The sequence below is a fragment of the Apis florea genome, unplaced genomic scaffold, assembly GCF_048593485.1.
Source record: "Apis florea isolate Af1SG1 unplaced genomic scaffold, ASM4859348v1 contig_3203_pilon, whole genome shotgun sequence".
In the NCBI taxonomy this organism is placed as follows: Eukaryota; Metazoa; Arthropoda; class Insecta; order Hymenoptera; family Apidae; genus Apis; species Apis florea.
Genome location: NW_028256723.1, coordinates 4256908 through 4276542, shown reverse-complemented (window position 1 = coordinate 4276542; position 19635 = coordinate 4256908). Strand labels below are relative to the sequence as shown.

The following is a 19635-nucleotide window of genomic DNA, read 5'->3' as shown; positions in this document are numbered from 1 at the left end:
GTGTGTGTGTGAAGATAAATTTATTCAAGATTATTCCAAATAGATAAGCGAATCTAGTAGAATTTTATTCGAATTCAATAGTATAACGATTATTTGAAGATTCGACTTGTTTCTTTCGAACGATTATTTTTTATTCGAAGGGGAATTCATCTTATTTTTATTTCATCGTTTTACATTTGACGTGATGAAAAGAAACAAGTTTCGACTTGTTTCGCTTGTTACAGATCGATCGGTAAATTATTTTTACTCGTCTTTCGATTCGATTTGAATAAAAGATATCAAGTGTTTCCTTATTTGGAACAACTATTGTCGAAATAGTTCGAACACATCGAGAAACTTTTCCATCTTAATCTCGTTCTTGACGCATCCGAGTTTTTAGATATCGTGAAAAGTTGTAGAGAAAAACAAATGAAAGGCGTGTATCATCGAAAATAGTCGCAAAATATAATATTGATAATTCAATTTCTTTGAAAATTATTAACCTTCCTTCTTTATCTCGTCTAACGAACGATTATAAGCTTCGATATATAATATCGAGAAATTATATCGGGCATCAGAAGTCCCGTTAGTGAAATAACCTGTATTAAAGTTTTTTATATGAAGTAGCAAGATAACAAGCTTTTAATTCCTTTTCAATAATAAGTTCTTTTATGAATAAATAACATGGGATAATATAAAATATTTCGTAGCGCATTTTAATGAATTCACAAAAATCCACGATATTAAAATGTTTAAGTAGAATTGAAATATGCCAATCTTAATTACAGGGGATTAAAATCTTTAAACGAATATGATGTTGGCCTTTAATCAACTTTCTTAATCGAAATTAAAATGCATTTTAATCGAATAAAATTTCTAAAATTATTCCATCTCCCTCAACGAAAGAAAAATTTACTTTCTTTATAATATTTCTTTATAATCTTCATAATATTTTATCACGTTTAATCGCAAAATCTATCGTCTTCATTCCCCTCAACGCAATATTTATTTCGATGTACATTCAAAGAGAATCGACCTCGATTTAAACCATCACCATCGAAAGCATTGATCCACACATTACACTGTGAATGAAAACTCGTGTTTCATTGGATTTTTTATCACGCCGGTAATAAAATCGAGTACAACCACTTATCGCCACTCGGCTAACATCGATATAATTTAAAACGTTTCGTTTCACGCTTCTAACTCTATAATCGGCTAGATTTGCTTCCTTCTTATCAAACTTGTCCTTTTTCTCTCTTTCATTGCTTTTTTTTTTTTTTTTTTTGCTCTAGATAAGCTCGTTGTTAGGTATAGATAACAGTTATGAAAGTTGTAATGAATTGACAAAGGTGATTTTTAGAATATCGCCCAACTTTATAAAAGTTCATGTAAAACTTGTGAAATTGTGTGATCCATGGAAAATACGTTGTTCGATATTTTCACGTTCAACGATGCTCACGATGATCTGTATCGTTATATTAAATTGTTATCAAATATATATATATATACAAAATAATTTTACAGTTTTGAGAAGAAACAATCGAGAGGATTCAATAAGAGAATGGAGAAAAAAATAATAGGTTTTCATAATTTTATAGGAACAGGATACACGTAACAATGTGTTTTAAGGCGAATTATTTATTTATTTATTTAAATTTTATCATTTTAATTTGTTGTGTACAGATTGTGGGAAGAAAATTTAATATTCCCCGAATTAATATTTTAGGATAATTCTGGGGAGTGGAGAATGTTGGTAGGGTGATGGAGGGATTAAATGGAAGAGCTGTGGCGGGGATTTATTTTTAAATTGTGGTCATTTTCAAAAAAAAAAAAAAAGAAAAGAAACAAAATGAAAATAAACGAGTTAACAAAACAGAGGGGGAGGGGATTTAAACGATGAAAATTTAACTGTAATTATTACATCGATACGATCATTATTGAAATATAACGTTTGCTTCAAATTATAATTTCTCTTTTTTCTTGTTCGTATGCATAACACTTTGAAGGAGCGTTTTATTTTATTAATCTATATATTGATAAATCGAATCTGGTGAACAAAACTGGTCAAAAAGTAATTACGTTGTTATGCAGGTTGTAAAACACTGTGATGAAAATTTTTTTTATGCATTCAGGTTGATTTATCCCTTCATTCCTTTATCGTTACACTTCACTAAATTTTAATACACACGGCATAAACATTGCGGTAAAGCTTTTTAAATTCTACAGACTATACAGGTTGTTAAAACAGTAAGTAAATTCTTTTAATTATACACAGTACACATTTTACGTTCCGCTTCCTTTTTCTTTAAAGTATTATTACGATTATAATAAAATATAAAAAGAGGCAGCGCGGTTTCCATAAAGCCCCGGGTTTTTGTTCCAAGCGTGTATCAAGCGTATGCAACTTGAAAATTAAAATGAAAAAAAAAGTTAACGTAAAAAAAAAAAAAAAAAAAAAAAGAAACAAGTCTACGTAAATATTTTATACGAAATTTTACTTACCACACGAACCTCCCTCCCTAAATCGATAATTAAACATCCAACTGAACTAGAAAAATTGAATGAAATATAAATAATAGGATAAAAATAAACGGAACGAATTCGTTCGCCGATCAACATTGTGAATTAATTCTGTGAATCGTTTAAAAAAGATAAATTCTCTTTCTTTTTCTTTCATTTCTTTTAAAATTAAATTAAACTAAATTTCTTCATAAGAGCATCGTATTGTACAAAATCTAAATCAAATCGATATCGCTGACCGTTCTTTAAATTCTCTTTCTTGTTTGTGACCCGCCATTAGTGGAATTTTTTTTTTTTTTTCTTTATACTCGCTCGTTTATCATACAAAATTAGCAGGATCCAATGGAATGTTCATTAGATTCCCCGGGCTGATTTTCCCCGATTTTCCAGAACTGAGAAAGGAAGGGAGATCCCCCCCTCCCCCTGGCTCTCTATTTCTCCGCGGAGTTTGAAGTTTATGTTTACCCTAACTTCGGCAAAGAATGTATCAAGTGTGTACTATCCGTCTCGAGAGTTTTACAGTTGCCATGAGCCACCGGCGCGCACGAAATATTCCTGATTAAACGTCGGTGCCGCAGAACGACGCGGCACCTCCTCCTCCGACTGCAAACAATAAACATTTCCGGCTTGATGAAAATTCTATTGTACGATGAATATCTTCCGCGGTTTCGCCTCCCCTCCCGCAAAATTATTACACCATAATTAAAAAGGGCGGGAAGAATGCGACATCGGATCGCGCGCGCGTCGCCGGAAGATGGCGTGCTGCGCACGCCCCAAATTAAATATCTCGCGAAATATTTGGCGCGACGATCATCACCTCTTCTTTTGATACGGCATTCGCAATTTATCGAAGATCTATCTAAGACAAGAACGTGTTGTACGATCATGGATAAATGGAGGGGAGTTGCGTTTAAGCTTGTCGAGAGAATTTTTTATTATTATTATTATTATTATTATTATTATTCGCAATTTCTCGTGGATGTTCGTGGACGAAATATTTGTCTCGATATGTATGGAGAAGGTAGAGGAAGAGAGATTGTGCAAAAAAATTAAGAAACAACGAAATATCCAAATTGTTATTACGATTTGTTTTTAAAAAAGGAATTGGAATTGGAACATGGAAAACACGTTTGAAAGAAAAATTATTGATTTTGTATAAAATTATCGAAAGGAATGAAGGGTGTATAAGTATATGTATAAGCTTCTCCCTTGTCCAATAATTTTAAACGTCGACAGGACAACGAGAGGGGGGGAAGGAGGGGACACTTTTTGCTCGTCGATAAGAGGAGGGGTCGAGGGAGTAACTCCTTTCATATTCAATAATAACGTCACGCCGCAACGTAGAGACGCAACTTTGAATACGTATATAACAAAAGTTCGAAACTTATAAGATGTCAGGAACTTTCTAAGATAATACAACAAGACGTGAACGCGTTCTGGCAGCAGAACCACCCCTCCGTCCCTCCCACCGCCGGCCCAACAACTTTCCCAATTTGCTATCTATGACTGCGGCTACAGATTCTAACTCGATACTCTCTCCTTTTAATATTCATTAAATCTTAGCCGGCTGTCTTGGGCGCCGTTTCGCGAGCCCGACACTTCGTTGTCGGATTAACTCGTCCGCGTTGCCCGAGTTGAAAAGTCTCGCGTCCAATTTTCGCCAACGCGTGCCTCCCCTCCTCCCCCTCCACCTTCCCAATCCCGACGATCAAAAGGTGTTTTTTAAATCGATACGCAATCATCGATCAGGTAAATAGAAGGAGGAAGATCTTCTCTTTTTTTTTTTTTTTTTTTTTTTTTTCTAAAAGATTTATGAAACGTTTATCGAGGCTGAGGAAAAAGGACGAGGAATAATTTTGTAACGGTGTTCGTTGGAAGATATTTTCTTCGGCGGCGTTTTCTTTTTAAAATTATCTCTCTCTCTCTCTCTCTCTCTCTCTCTCTGAAGTTGTTTTTGAAATTAAAAATTGCACGAGGTATTTTTTTCGAAATAGTTTTCGAAGGGATATATATCGTTGAAGAGTATTTACGAAAGTATTTTCAAGTGATTTTTGAACGGTGTATTTTATATTTAAAGGATTGACGAAAAATCGATCTCCCCCTCCCCTAGTAAGTAAACAATTGATGGAGCGTGTTTATTTTCGTATCGAAAAAATAAAAAAAATACGCGAGTTTTTCTAGTTAATTTTTTTAGTACCCTCGATCCTTTCGTACAACGGTAAAAATTTTTTATTTCGAAAAAATAAATATTTGGAAGATACAGCCGGTAAAAATTATTCCCGCGTTCGACAGTCAATTTTCCATCCGAACCATTCATTTTCTTTAAATTCAAATCGAATAACAAGATTCCATTCTTCCCGCGTTTAATATACAAAATAAAAAATTATCCAACGATATTTTATGAGAATAAAAAAATGAGCGAAATTAAATAGTACTACAAAATTAATAGAAAAATTTTAATAAAGGGAAATAATCAGCGAAGATAAGTGAATTCTCAATTCGACTTCCATCCTCGTGGAAGGCTTCCAAGTAAAGGGATGTTCGTTAAGGCCTGAACTGACTAAAAGAAAGCAAGCACGCGTTTTTAACACACTATTGCGGGGCACACTATGAATGCATAAAGCGGGCCGGTTCTACCATGAAATTTTCATAACTCACGCCACTTACCGTGAATTTATGCTCGGTCTGGCCGCATTGCCGACATTACCCCTCGCTTTGCGCGACATTTTATCCAACATTTATGATCGCTATAAGCTAAGATCGTTACCCCTGTTACTCGTATTTTTCACCATTATCGACTAATAGGGCCATAAGTCTCGGTACGACACAAATGAAAAACCGCACCGACCACGCATCCTTATAATGATCCACACCGTCGCGATACGTCGGGCAATTTGGCTTAAAAGGCGGCGTATCGAATGACACGCCGTTGGTGAAACCGGTTTCGAAGAAAGGATCAATTTATTGATGAAGAAATTAGATTATTAAAAATGTGTCTTCATTGAAAAGGATTGTGATCATTCTCGTTGAACGATGTAAATATCGTGATTCACTATAATAGAACAGTTGGCGATTTATTAACATTTATTGTAAAGACGTAAACCACACGATTTTCATATTCAAAACACAGTAAAGATGTGAGGCACAAAATTCACAATGATTTCTCTCCATAAATTTCGTTTACACGGTAAATTTCGCGTAATTCATATTCACAATTCAAATCCCCCTTCACGGCACAAACCATCCACCACCATCTACCACCAACTTCCCCCCAAGAAAAATCCAACGACGTAACGAAACACGCTCCCTCTGAATAAAATTAAGATTTAGAAGAGAAATCCTCTCTCCCGAACATCGACGATATCTTTAGCATATCGCGGGCGTAACAATCGCGGGAAAATAATATAAGCAGCTTAATTCCACTGCCCTCCCCTCCCTCGAGCGATCGTGATCATTGTCGATCGTAACGGATCGCAGATAGAGGGCCGCGTGCTTTGTCCCGTAAATAGAACCACGAACCACGTTGCTCCGGGCCAATGGCGCGGGATTCTGCGCGTAGCAGCCCGCTCTGACAAGTTTACGACGTTTAACGGCGATGCAAATGCCGTGGGGCCGACTGTATACGCGCGCGGCCACCGCCGAACCGGTGATAAAGAGTAGAATACACGGACGTAATTACACGGCGCACGGTAATCCTCGTATAACAGGACAACGGGGAGTGGAAAGAGCGAGGGGAGGGGAGGAACGTGGACACTCGAAACCGGGTGTCGACCACGGGACTGGCTGCATGCCAGCTGCTATAGACGTTAGGAAGTGCCGTTTTCGAACCAGTCGTCTGCGCATCCCCCCTCTCGCGAGACTCGATGCGTGTGCACGCCACCCCCTCCTTCCCCCGTGTAGACGCGCGAACATAAGTACTAACGGCCACCAGTTGCCTGCTCTTTATGTCGACAGGGATACGCGTGTATATAAAGGGGGAGAATATGTATAGAGAGGGGGTTAATAGTGGTAGATAGAAGGGCGATTTTGATTATTTGTGGATTGGAGGAAGTTTAGGCATTGGTGATACGATTTAAATATTTAAATAGTCGTTTCAATGTTTTTGTAACGATAGTAGATTTGTTGAATCTTTAGATTTCAAAGAAAAGATTTGTATTGTTGCAGGTAAATGTAATTCCACAAACAGATTCATTTTATTTACCAGTTGTCGGTATTTTGTTTTAATGACGTCGTGGCGCTTTAGTCGATCGTACAATGAGCTCAGAGACGGTATTGTTTTAAACCTCCTCGAACTTTGAGATTTATAATCGTTAAGTTTACTCTTCTTGTCACGTTTTCGTCTTTTCCATTGATCTGGAGTCTAAAAAATTCACTTTGTTATTTTAGTAAAAAAAAAAATCAACGATATAAATCTTTTTATTACAAAATCATTGTTAAAAACAACTCATCGGTGCTCTTCGTAGACTGCTTGTCATCGAAATGGAATAAAGGTAGGGCTCGAAACTTTTGGCGGAAGATTGTTGATGGTGCAGTGACGCAATACGGATGAAAGTTGCCCGAAGCGCATCATCCATGACATTTTGATGGATCTACATTGAGCTCGTGGCGAGCTGACGCGACTCCTTGATCGATTAAGTTGCTGCCAATTCGACGTAATCTTTCTCCCTTTTTAATTTTCTTATCTCCATCATCCGTGCATGAGTTGTCAAGAGTTTCACTCTTTAAAATTTTCGAACGAAGCCCTTCAATCGAGCGGCTTTAACGAGTTAACGAGCAGTGTCATCACTGTATTGAATTTTTGATTATTGTAAAATTTTGCAATAAAACATATTTTTATTATGTATGTGTGTCATATATATATATATAATATATAAAATATGATAATGTCAACATATTTAATTTATAATTTGCAAATTACTTCTATTTTAATAGAAAATTATAAGCATGTAAAAATAACGGTAAGATATTAATATAAGATAAGAACCTTGAAAGAAAAGGAGATACCTTCTTCTTTACCTTGTATACTAATAAAATTCTCTAGACTTATCGTCTATTTGTGACTTAATCGTAAAGTTTAAAAATAATAATAGCTATTATACGTAAGTAGTAACTACGCGATCACAGTAAAAATTATATATTTCATATAAATATCTTTCAATTTATATACAAATAAATAACTTCGTTTTAAACTTTATCTTTATCGATGGATCAAAATTTATATCAATAAAAATAAATAAGCAACGGCCATGAAATACTTTTGAGAACGATATCCTTGATAAACTTCTACCGATAAAATACCGATCTTGAAAATCTTTCTAAAAAAAAAATTACTTCATCGTCAGTTTCAAACGCGCACAATTTTCTTTTTCCAATTTCTTTGATTTTTCACAATGCTTAAATACTCGCGTTCTAACCTAACCTAAAAAGATCATAAGAGAACAACGTTTCGTCTTACTACATTAACACCTTACAAAAGCATTATCGTATTTCAATGAAGATCTTTCTTTCACCATCACGATGCAGTCCCATTCAGAGTCACAAAGAGTTATCGAAACGAAAAAACAAGAAGGAGAAGAACGAGTTCACTTTTTTCACGCACGCATCACACGCTAGTTTTCCCCGTAACGAAATGAAATTTAAGTGCGTTCTCGCATGTTTATTCGTCGTTATACCGTTACGCCGCAAGAATAATTGCTCGAAGTGTAATTTTTAGAAACGGTAGCAGCGCTGGCAATAGATATCTAGCCCGTATAAATTGAAACGGCGGCGTGCCGCGGCCGGCAGCGACGGGGAAAAATTTTAATTTCGTTTCTGCGAGCGGAGAATTATTCTCTCCCCTGTGTACATATATTTGCCTAGGTGGCGCCCGTGTATGTGTGCCCGCTTGTCTGCGGGCGCCATGATCGCGCGGACCAACTGTAAATTACGATCAGGTTTCAACTTGGTTAGACATCCAAGAGAGGTAAGATGGCTACGATATACACGGAGGTTCGAAAGATCTATCTACTGGCTTAATGAGAAGTGAAACGCGACACTTACCGGTAATGAAATCAATGTTCGTACCTGTAAGTACGTAATAAAAATCATACAGTTCATTTAACAGACGTAAATTGATTCTCTCAAAGGTATTTTGCCAGTAATTGTCAAATTTTTTTTATATTTACGCGAACAATATCGTGAATTTACATTTGTATTTGTATAGATTATATGTAGTATAGTTTTTTCTGAAAATAGATAAAATAAATGTCAATTAGAATTGTTATATAATTGTTTCAATAAGTTTATAGTTTAGTAGAATACTCGTATCCTTATTTATTAATTAATTTTATTTTTCGTATCGACATAATTCATAAAACCAAGTATAAACATAAAATACAAAATTCCTTAACTAATACATAATTGAAAAATAATTTCAAGAGTTTAATATTAACCTATCGCAACAATCACCTAACCTTACCATTGTAAAAAAAAAAAAAAAAAAAAAAAATAGCAAGATCGAAAAGAAACGAGAACTAATTCCACACCATTCGTAATACATAACTACATCGAATTCGAAAATTCGTTCGATACTATCCAAAGAGGGAACCGATATCCCTCTATTTCCATTTTTGCTCGATGCAACTAGCATTATCCTATTTGCATGGTGGAACGCGGCGAGCATAAAACGGGCCGAATTCGGGGGAAAATCGAGCAACTTGTCGCCAATTTCCAACAACCGATAATTGTCTTCGAAGTCGAACCTTTTCGCCCCTCGTGCACTCGACTATCGATTATCTATATACATATATATATATATATATATATATATATATATATATATATATATATAAACACACACACACACGTCCCACTACCAATTCGATCCCCTTCTATTTTCGAATTACGATTATCATCGTAAACGAGCAGATGGCGCGATATACTGGTATATGGAAGATTACGGATATTTCGCTTGCATGGCCAGTCGCGAGGACTAGTAGTCCCGCTTTTATTTTCATCGTAGTCTCTAACGAGATATTGATACAGTCGGGTCGGCCGAGTACAGCTGTAACTTTCTACTTCCAGATCTCTCTCTCTCTCTCTCTTTTTCTCGAGGAGTATAGACTCGTCCGCAGTGAGTCGTCGTTACGCGGCAGGATGGGCACGATAAATCCACGTTAGTATGTGCGGAGGGTTGCCTGTGTGTAACCACCCTTCTTGTTCTCGAGCATCGTCCATAACATCGTTCCAGAGTTCCACGACGCCGGCGGACGACTCGAAAATTTATTATCGAGATGCGGAGGGGAAAAAGGTGAACACACAGACGAATCTCGGCCCGGTGTCCTCGACTCTCGAGTCGAATTCCTTTTTCCGGTACGGGACGAGCGGCGACTTCTGATCACGCGTTACCACCGAACCAATCGATTTAAAGGGAACGGATTCGAGGCGATTTCCGACGTCTGCGATAAAACTAGTCATCCAAGCGATGAGGAATTATTATATCGTGAATTAATGGTGGCTATGTTTTGTTCGATATATCGATTAGAAAAGAATACATTTCAGTGAAAAATTGTAAAATACTTTAATCTGTAATAACGAAAATTTTTAATATAATGCCGTGTGATTGGTATAAAAATATCCTGAAATAGATAAATTAGATTAGATAGATTAGATAGATGTCTAAGGCTTCAAAGTGCTTTGTACAATTGTTTAAAAATTATTTTTTATACGAGAAAATATTTCGAGGAGAGTATAGAATAATATTTAATAGAATATGTTAAATGATTTGAAGCAGAAAATGTTAAAAGGGTAATGAATAAAAGTAAGAAGCTTGTCTGAAAATAACGTATTACAAAATGAGTTGCAAGAAGGATCGATATTAATGCAATATTGCTGTATACACGATACGCGCATATTCATCTTTGATCTTGACCAATCGAGCAATATGGAAATAATAATAATACGTTATTTCAAACTAAAAACTCGTATTTAATTTATTGTATACAATTATTTGTATTCCGTTTGTTTTATAATCCTGAACGAAAATGATTTGACAGAAATTGAATTTTCAGTAAATATTTAATCGAATTTATTATTGGTTAAACAAAATTTGATATTACTTCTTGTAAATTAATCTCTTTCGTTAATTCAAAATGCAATATTTATTTTTGTTCTATGTAACAATCGTATATCTTAGCCTTATGCTTTCCTATTATTTTTATATAAAATAATTTAATATTATCAAATTATCTAATATTTTATTATATTTGAATTTAACGACTTCTTTAATATGTCACATAAATTTCAAATCCTATAAACATTTATTCTTGAATATGAAGTCAATTATTTGTGGAGTTTAAATCGAAATATAAAATAAATCTTATATTGGATTTACATTGAAACTAATCTCTGATTCCATATATTTTTTCTTTTTTTTTTTTTTTTTTTTTTTCACTATTATCAGATCATATCAAACACGTTTTATTTAATTTTTTTCTATGACGCCGTATCGAGGCAACCAGAAGCCATATTCGTATAATTATTCGAGGTTTGAGAGTTCACCGCTAGTGAAGAGAATTATTTTTCACATGAACATTACCCACACAAGGAAGTCACGATCAGTGATAATAGCACGTGCAACGAGAGCCTTGAAATTTTTAACATCGCAGTAACGTAATGATATCTTGAAAACACGGTTGAACTTCATTGTCTTCGTTGACACTCGAGCATTAATTAAACTCGATGTATTTCAAAAAAAAAAAAGAAGAAGAATAAAAAATAAGAGGAATCATATAAAAAGAGAGAGAAAAGAAAAAAAATCGGAATCTCTAACGAGTACACGTTTTACGGCTGGTACGCGATATCGGTGAGAATATAATAAATACGTCCCTGAAAATACGTTCATACACGGTGTCCAACAAATAAAATTGTCCATAAAACCTCGTCGTTACGTTGGAGAATTCGCCGAGCCGTCTCAATGCGTACCTTGAAAAATTTCGTTCTTATGCGGTGCACGGAATCGAGCCCTTCTCAAAGCCAACTTGTATATGACGTCGCTTAAATGTATCATCGTGCAAGGCCATCCATCTTAGGATCGCCGATTTTCGCGTGCAAACGTGGGAAACGGTTTCGTCGCGAGAAATAATTCTGTGGAAAGTGTTCAAACGAGATCGATGGAGTATAGCAGACAATGGGGATCGAAACGCGAGAATAGAGAGAGCGAAAGGATGTAAACGCAGCGTCGAAGGAAATCAAACATGGCCGATGCGCGTAATGGCGTGACGTGACAAACGAGAGAGAGAGGGAGGCGAAGGAACTACATACGGGGAATTTACATATCGTTATTTACGCGGACCTTATTCACACACGATTAGAACGCACTTTGAGGTGTGCTCGGCTCTCTGTATACACAGAGGAGTATAACGATTTTCGTGGAAATCGATTTATGTACAAAATAAAGGATTTCACATACGGATACGTAAGTATTTATTTTCTTTTTGGCCTATAGGAAATCCGTAATTATTGTAAACCATTTGCGTGGTCAAATGGATTTATGATAATTTTGAGATGAAAGTTCGAGGATAATAAGGAAAAAGCTATAAATTCGGGCGGATTCATTGGTTTAATTGAATAATGACAAAGAGGAGGAAGTGCTGCCTTCGAAGGAGCGGAAGTTGCAAATCAAAGTATGAAACTACTTTATGGGTGGAAATGAAATATTTTCTTTTTTTTTTTTTATGGAATATCATCTAATATACCTTTTAATTGTTCAAAAAAATTGAATTGATCGATCGAAAATATATTTATAAAAAATTAATTTTATAAATTTGTAAAATTATTTACGATTGTTGACGTATAAAAATATAAAATTATAATACCAAAATTTTATTTTCGTTTTTTACATTCATAATATCATATTTTTATCGTCAATAAATCATAAAATAAATAAATAATTAATATAATAATGAAAATCTTAATATTTAAATATGATATATTAAAATATTCATTGGAATCTATAGGTAATTGTTTCCTTATCGATATCAATGCGTGTGACCTTATGTACTGAGTTACAGTTACCAAGTGAGAAAGAATAAAGTTAGTTTCGTTTCTACTGTCGTACTATTCAGATGCGTCAAAACTACGCGTATTTAATTTTAATATATAATTTAAAATTGCGTACGAATTTTATAATTAATTATATTTTTTATTCATGAGTTCAAAATATGTTTATTTGTGCTTTTTATTTGTAACTGTCGATATATTTCATCTATTATGGACAGATGGTAAGTCGGGAAGCTTATCGATATATTATCTACGAACAGTAAGTTGCATATTTTTTAGTATAGATGATTGGTTTATTTTTTAAATAAAGTAAATAAATCAATAACTATTTAAACTAAATTTTAAGTAAAATTGATAAGAATATGAAAAGTAAAATTTAAACATTCATTCGCTAATAATATTAATTCTATTAAATTAATATTCAACTGTTATAAATATAAAATTATTATTCTATAAAAAAGTATTGTAAATTATTATTATTCAATTTTTATAAATTTTTAAACTATAATATAAATACGATATAAAAATTATTATTTATCCTATCAGTAAAGATTGTGTATCAATCATTATATTTTTTCTTATTCTGATAAATTATAAAATAAATTAACAATAAAAATTTAAAAATTGCTAAATTATTATCAATATAAATTCATTTGTGACTATTTTATAATTATTTTTCGTTTAACATAATAATTAGAATATTTTATTAACACAGATATAAATTAAAAACTAATAAAACAATAAATCTAATTATTATTTTAATTTAGTTCGTAAAAATATAAATTATATATATAATTATTACTATAAATAATAAAGTATAATAATTAACAATAAAAGTCTAAAAAATATTAAATTATTGATCACTGTGTTTCGAAAAATTAGTTTTGAAGCAATCGGCAAAGAACGTACATGTTCGCCAAAATTCGGCAGAGCGATCCTCTATAAATACAAGATCGCGAGAAAATGAACAGTTTTTAACTTAAATTTGACATGACAGATAGAACGAAATTATAAATTTTAATTAAATTCCAACAATATAGAGAATAATTTTTTATCATTTATTCTTAAAACATTTATTCTATTAATTAATATTTATTTATTCCATCATTTACGTTTCCATTTATATATTCATTTATTTATTTATTTTTTTATTTATTTATACTTATTTATTTATACTTTTATTTTTTATTTTACTTATACATTTTTATTTATTCTTTTTTATTTTTACTTTTTTAATTTTATATTTATTTATTTATTTATTCCCGCAGTTACATATTTATTTATTTATTAATTTATTTATTCATTTATTCTTTTATTTACTTATACATTCATTTCTTCACTTATTTTTTAATTTTTTTATTTATTTATTAAACATTTTCTTATTTTTTTATAATTCATATGTTTTTTTTTATTTATAGATTTATTTATTCATTTTTTTATAATATAATATAAATAACTTTTAATAATTTATTTGTATTATATTCTTATTTGTATTATATTCTTACGTGGGTCTCGATGTACCTTCTCGATCACCTTCTCGTTTGGTGAGACCTGATATCGGTTTCCATATTAAATTATTTATTTAAAAATAGATTTGAAAAATTATACTACAATTTTTTTTATTAAAGAGATTTTATTAAAAAAATTTGTTTTTGGAAATTGATGCCAAGCTAAAAATTACACTAATTTTTTTTTTTTTTGTATGTTTCAGATTCTTGTAATTTATCTATATTATATACTTTTTTCTTTTTCATTTCATTTCATTATATATTTAACTACAAAATTTCGATTATTTTGTAAGTATATTTCGAATATTTATTACACGACATATTTTACTATGTCTTATTACAATTTAATAAAGAATAATTATAATATAATTATTTCAAATTTTATAAAATTCATAAGTTCCCTTTGAAATATTAAAAAATTGTTTATAATTTACAAATAATATTTTAAATAGTAGTATTTTCTTAAACAAATGCTTAATCCCATTTTCTATCCCATTTTTCTCCATAAATTTTTGTAACCGCGCGTAATGCGGTCATTAGAGTCAGTGTTTGCTTCGTAATAGTTTTCTTAAATTCTTCAATGAATAATCGAAACGTTTATTTTTTTGCGCTTGCTTTCTTCTTTTTCTTCTTTTTCCAGAATTTCCTTTCAATAAATCGAAGGATTACTTGAATATCAATATAATGGAATAATTCAGATTTTTCTTGTTTTACTTTAAATAAGGTCGTATTTTTGATACATGAATCCTAGATTTAAATAATTATTTTATTTGATGTATTTTTAATTAATACTTTTTTTCAGATTTTTCAGGCTTTTAATTTTTATGTGATATTTCTTTTTTGCATGTTTTATACGATTTTAATTTATTATTTATTATCATTAATTCATATTTTATGTTTTATATTATATTTCTAATTTATTGAAATTAATCATTAATTTTAATGTCTTTTTTTTTTATTTTTTAGCTTTAAGAGGGTCTCGATGCGTAGTCACCTCCCTATGGTGAAACCTAGTAATTGGTATCAATTTTTGTAAATTATTCTTTGAAAAATATTCAATAACTCTTTTGAAAATTTTCCAAAGATTAATTTTTTGAAAAGTCAATATCAAGCTAAGAATTACGGAGTACCTGCAGTCGAGTCTAGACTTATGCCAAATAATCCCCTTTGAGTATTTTAATCAGACTGGACTACACGTACCACTTTATCAAAGTGCCCCAAAGGGCATCGTGGGATCGTCATGATGGACATCGTGGAACGCGCGCAACTTAATTTTAAGCCTTAATTTTAAGTGTAATATAAAATGGATAATTTAAAATTAAAATTATTGTGAGCACATTCCATAGTAAAGATACGCTCTTCAACTTAAAACGAACTATACAATAATAAACATTTTCAATCTTTTCATTCTTTCGTTTTACGAATAGAATCAAAATCTTTTTCTTTTTTTTTTTTTCTTTTTTTTTTTTTTTTACTTTCGTACTTTCAATCATCTTTTATTTTCTTCTCAAGTTCTCATTTTTACAGATAGATAGAAATATCGGTGAACTCCTGATCTTCATAGCGTTAGCTTCAAATCTCATTCGAGTCATTGTCGATACATCATCATGCGACAATAGCAAGGATCGTTGGGCTGTTGTTCTATTTTGATGCTCGATCAGAGTTAAGTCTTGCGGTTGTTTTCGTAAATCGGTAGTCGTAAATCTAATATCTCTTGCTCCTTTCGGTTTTGTCAGAACAGAAATCATTCTTCTGTCAAACTGTTGTTGTAATCCTCGATTGGACTAGTGAATATCATCTATTCGGCAACACTTGCAAGTCCACTGATTTGAGTCATGATGAAATTCGAAATGACACGAATTTTCGTTTTCTTTATTTTTTCTTTCTTCTTCCTTTCTCACATTTCTTCATTTTTTTTTTCGTCTTTTATTTATTCTTTTTCTTTTCGAACTCTCCTTTCTTTTAATGATTGGAAATATTAATTTGAGAGATTGAATGATTAACAGTTTTTTGTTTAATTTTCTTGCTTTGCTTTAAGCAAAACGAGTATACGTTTGATACTGGCAGTAAACTGTTATGTTAGATCTTAGTAAGAAGTATTATAAAAAGTAGTAAAAAGTAAAAATTTAAAAATCAATACCATCTCCAGAATGCCTCAAATGAAATACACACAAAGAAAGAATAACCAGTAAAAAAAGGATAAAAATATAATAAGAATTGATTGTTAATCATCTTTCTTATCTTTTCTATGTTTCATTTGCGAAACTTAACAGATAATGCTGATTTCGATATTTTTTAATCCTTCTTCATTTATTTCTTATTATTTACTTTCTTTTTTATTCTGAAATAAAAATATAAAAATATATATAAAAGATATTATCTATTAAGACATAATGTATTTATAATATACTTATAACAAAAATACAAGTAGCATAAAAATTATATAAATTGAAGTTTAATTTCACTTGAATGTTAGTTATATGAATGTACATATATTTAAATATACGCAAGATAGGGATCTTTAATATATCGTGGAACATCATATCTTTATAAAATATTACAGATATTATATTCTTCCATTTGATTTCTTTTCAATAGTTCTTTTTTTAAATCTTAAATACAGCTTATTTCACTTATCTGAGCACGGCTACTTATATACACATGATCAGATTTATTTTTCTGAACAAAACTATTGTATATTTTTTAAAAGAATTTAATTCATTATTATTCACGTTATTATTTTAGCAATAATAAATCAATCGCCTTCATTATCAATGCCTATTTCAAAAAATTATTCTTGATTATTTTAGATTAAAATTTATCCATCCATTTAAATTTATTTAAATTTCGAATAATTTCTTAATAATAGTTAATCCAAGATCTTACTTTGAATACAACTATTTTGTTTGTGAAAATTTCATTTTTTAATTGCATGAAACTTTTGAAGTATCATTAAAAAAATTTTTATATATATTGTTTAATTCTGCCAAAGTCGTAAAATCTTATCCTTTCCACCGGATACGACACGACATCCATCTGGAGACCAATCCACTGCATAAATTTCGTCTGCATGACCAGGTAAATCTTGACAAAGTTTTTTCGTTTTTAAACTCCATACTATAACAAGAATGAAAAATAATTTTATTATAAAACTAATTAAATTGTGTAATGATTATGTTTATGCTATCATTAATCTATTTTTTCTTAAAATTTAATTTTTCATCAAAAATAGAATATAATAAATAATAATAATATTTTAAATTTATTATTATTTATTATTATTATTTAAAATTTTTTATCAAATAAAATCTTTAACCAATTATCATCCAATTATTTTTCATAAAATAAAATAAAAATATATTGATATATACTTATATATATTAAAATAATATAAAAATATTTATTATTTTTATTTACCTTTTAAAGTAGAATCTGCACTGCCACTAACAAGTAAACGAGAATCTGCACTCCATGAGATTGAATATACAGCTTGTACATGGCCTCTTAATGAAGTTATATACATTCCTGTATTTGATTCCCATAATTTTATTGATTTATCAAATGAAGCAGATGCAATTATACGACCATCTGGCGAGAATTTTACATCGTTAATTAATTGCTGATGCCCTGTCATTCTTGCTAAAAATTTAGAGGGAAAAAAAAATTAATATTTTTATTTTATGAAAATCGTCTACTTATAATATATTATATATTATAATGAATGATACCAATGAATTTTTTTTCCTTTTCTGGTCTCCACAGAAATAATGTAAAATCATCAGAACCAGAAACAAGTATTTCTTCACCCAGAGATTCATAACATTTTTTTGCATATTCTACACGAGTTTCAGTTTCATTTTGCTCTGTTCCAAGATGAAAAGGACCAGTTCTAAGTACATAGTCTACATTTAATGTTAAAGTATTCACCCAATGTGCATGACCTTCTAAAGTTCTACATAAAATTCCCTATATATTCAATTAATTTAATTAAATATATGAACATTTTATAATGAAATTTATTATATATTTGCTTTTTTTTTTATTTAATATGTTTTTCCTATGTATTGTAACTTACATCTTCAGCTCTCCATACTTTTATAGTTCTATCTTGTGAACCAGAATAAATAAGACCATTTCCACCCCATTTAACACATGTCACACTTTTTGTATGACCAGAGAGAATACGAACTGTTTGTGAACGTATTGTATCCCATATTCTTAAATCACAATCTTTTGAAGCACTAACTAAATAGTGGCATTCAGAATTTTTATGATATGGTTCCCAACATAAAGAAGTAACCCACATTTTGTGACCTAACATAGCTTTTCCTAAAAATGTATAAGAATCAAATATAAATTATATTATTTATATTTTAAAAAATTAGTTTATTTTTTATTAGTTTATTTTTCATTTTTTTATAAGTAAAAGTAAATTTTTTTAATAGTTACCTATTTGTTTTCCTGTTTTTGGATCCCATAATAATATAGTACCGTTTTTACATGCAGATGCTAGTTTAGTTCCACATGGAGACCATGATATACATAATACCCAATGTTTATGACCTTCACATGTATAATATGGAGTTTGTGTATATATATCCCAAAATCTAACTGTTGTATCTCCAGAACCACTAGCTAAACATGTTCCATTAGGTGAAAAAGCAACTGATATTACTGCTTCTTTATGTCCTATATTTAATAAATATTTATTTTTAATTGATATAATATATAATTATAAAATTTTATAATTCTATATAATAAAATATAAACCTTCTAAAGATCCAGTACATCGTGTAATTGCTTTGACTTTAAAAATTGCTTGTGGTTGATATATAATTTCAATTATATTCTCACTAATGCTAAAATTTTCTTTGATATTATTTTCCAAATTATCTGTGATCTCAATATTATTTACATAAAAAGCAAAAGGTATAGGTTCTTCATTTTGTAGAAGTGTATTACAAATTGCTTGTAATTTATCAACTGTAATATTTATAGGTAAATCTAATAAACCACCAGGTAATATTTCACCCTTATCCGATTTAAAACGTGATAAAATCCGTTTAACTTTTATTGTTTCTGTTGAAGAATTTTCATTATTTTGTTTATTTTCATTTTCCTCTCCAAATTTTCTTTTATTCATGTTTAATTAAATAATTATTATTTAGATCTTTTTTAAAACAGTATAACAGTATAAGATATAACAGTATAAGAATTTTTATAAATTACAAAATTTTTATTAATAAAATCGTATTAATTTTAACATTATTTATATTAGAAAATAAAAAAAAATTTTTAAATTCATATAAAAATAATTAATTATTTACATAAAGAAATCAGTTATACACGTGGTTAGAAAAAAAATTCATAAACAAAACTTAAAAGTTATGATTTTGATTATAAAATATGATTCTAACCTAATTATATTTGTATCATCTATCTATTTATCTAACCTATTTATATATTATATATATTTTTAATTTTCAATGGAAATTTGAATTTAATTTAATCGTTGAAAAACTTTTTAAGATATTTAAAATATTTACTTTAATTATCAATATTTTTTTAAATATATTTTATTAAATAA

The 19635-nt window shown here is 30.4% G+C and overlaps 1 protein-coding gene across 3 annotated transcripts; it reads right to left on the bottom strand.

Moving 5' to 3' along the window:
* Window positions 1-14153: 14153 nt before the first annotated feature.
* On the bottom strand, window positions 14154-19299 carry Nle (notchless protein homolog 1). Of its 3 annotated transcripts, none has more exons than XR_015292977.1 (7): window positions 18819-19299; window positions 18498-18737; window positions 18124-18377; window positions 17777-18014; window positions 17466-17687; window positions 16935-17165; window positions 14154-16389 (listed from the first exon to the last, which is right to left on the bottom strand). XR_015292977.1 is itself a non-coding variant. In XM_086911164.1 (6 exons), exons 1-6 carry the CDS (start codon window positions 19189-19191, stop codon window positions 17026-17028), a joined length of 1467 nt encoding a protein of 488 aa, XP_086767290.1. In that variant the 5' UTR covers window positions 19192-19299; the 3' UTR covers window positions 16425-17025. The 3 variants fall into 3 exon arrangements, 1 of the variants encoding a protein (XP_086767290.1); XR_015292976.1 differs by lacking the exon at window positions 14154-16389 and adding an exon at window positions 16425-16826; XM_086911164.1 differs by lacking the exon at window positions 14154-16389 and having other exon boundaries at window positions 16425-17165.
* Between the last annotated feature and the right edge of the window lie 336 nt (window positions 19300-19635).

Coding starts and splice junctions, on each gene's coding strand:
- Nle (XM_086911164.1), bottom strand. CDS start 19,191: ATGAATAAAAGAAAATTTGGAGAGGAAAATGAAAATAAACAAAATAAT. Junction 18,015..18,123: donor AAGTATGGAGAGCTGAAGAT/GTAAGTTACAAT, acceptor TTGAATATATAG/GGAATTTTATGTAGAACTTT. Junction 17,688..17,776: donor AAAGGAAAAAAAATTCATTG/GTATCATTCATT, acceptor CTAAATTTTTAG/CAAGAATGACAGGGCATCAG.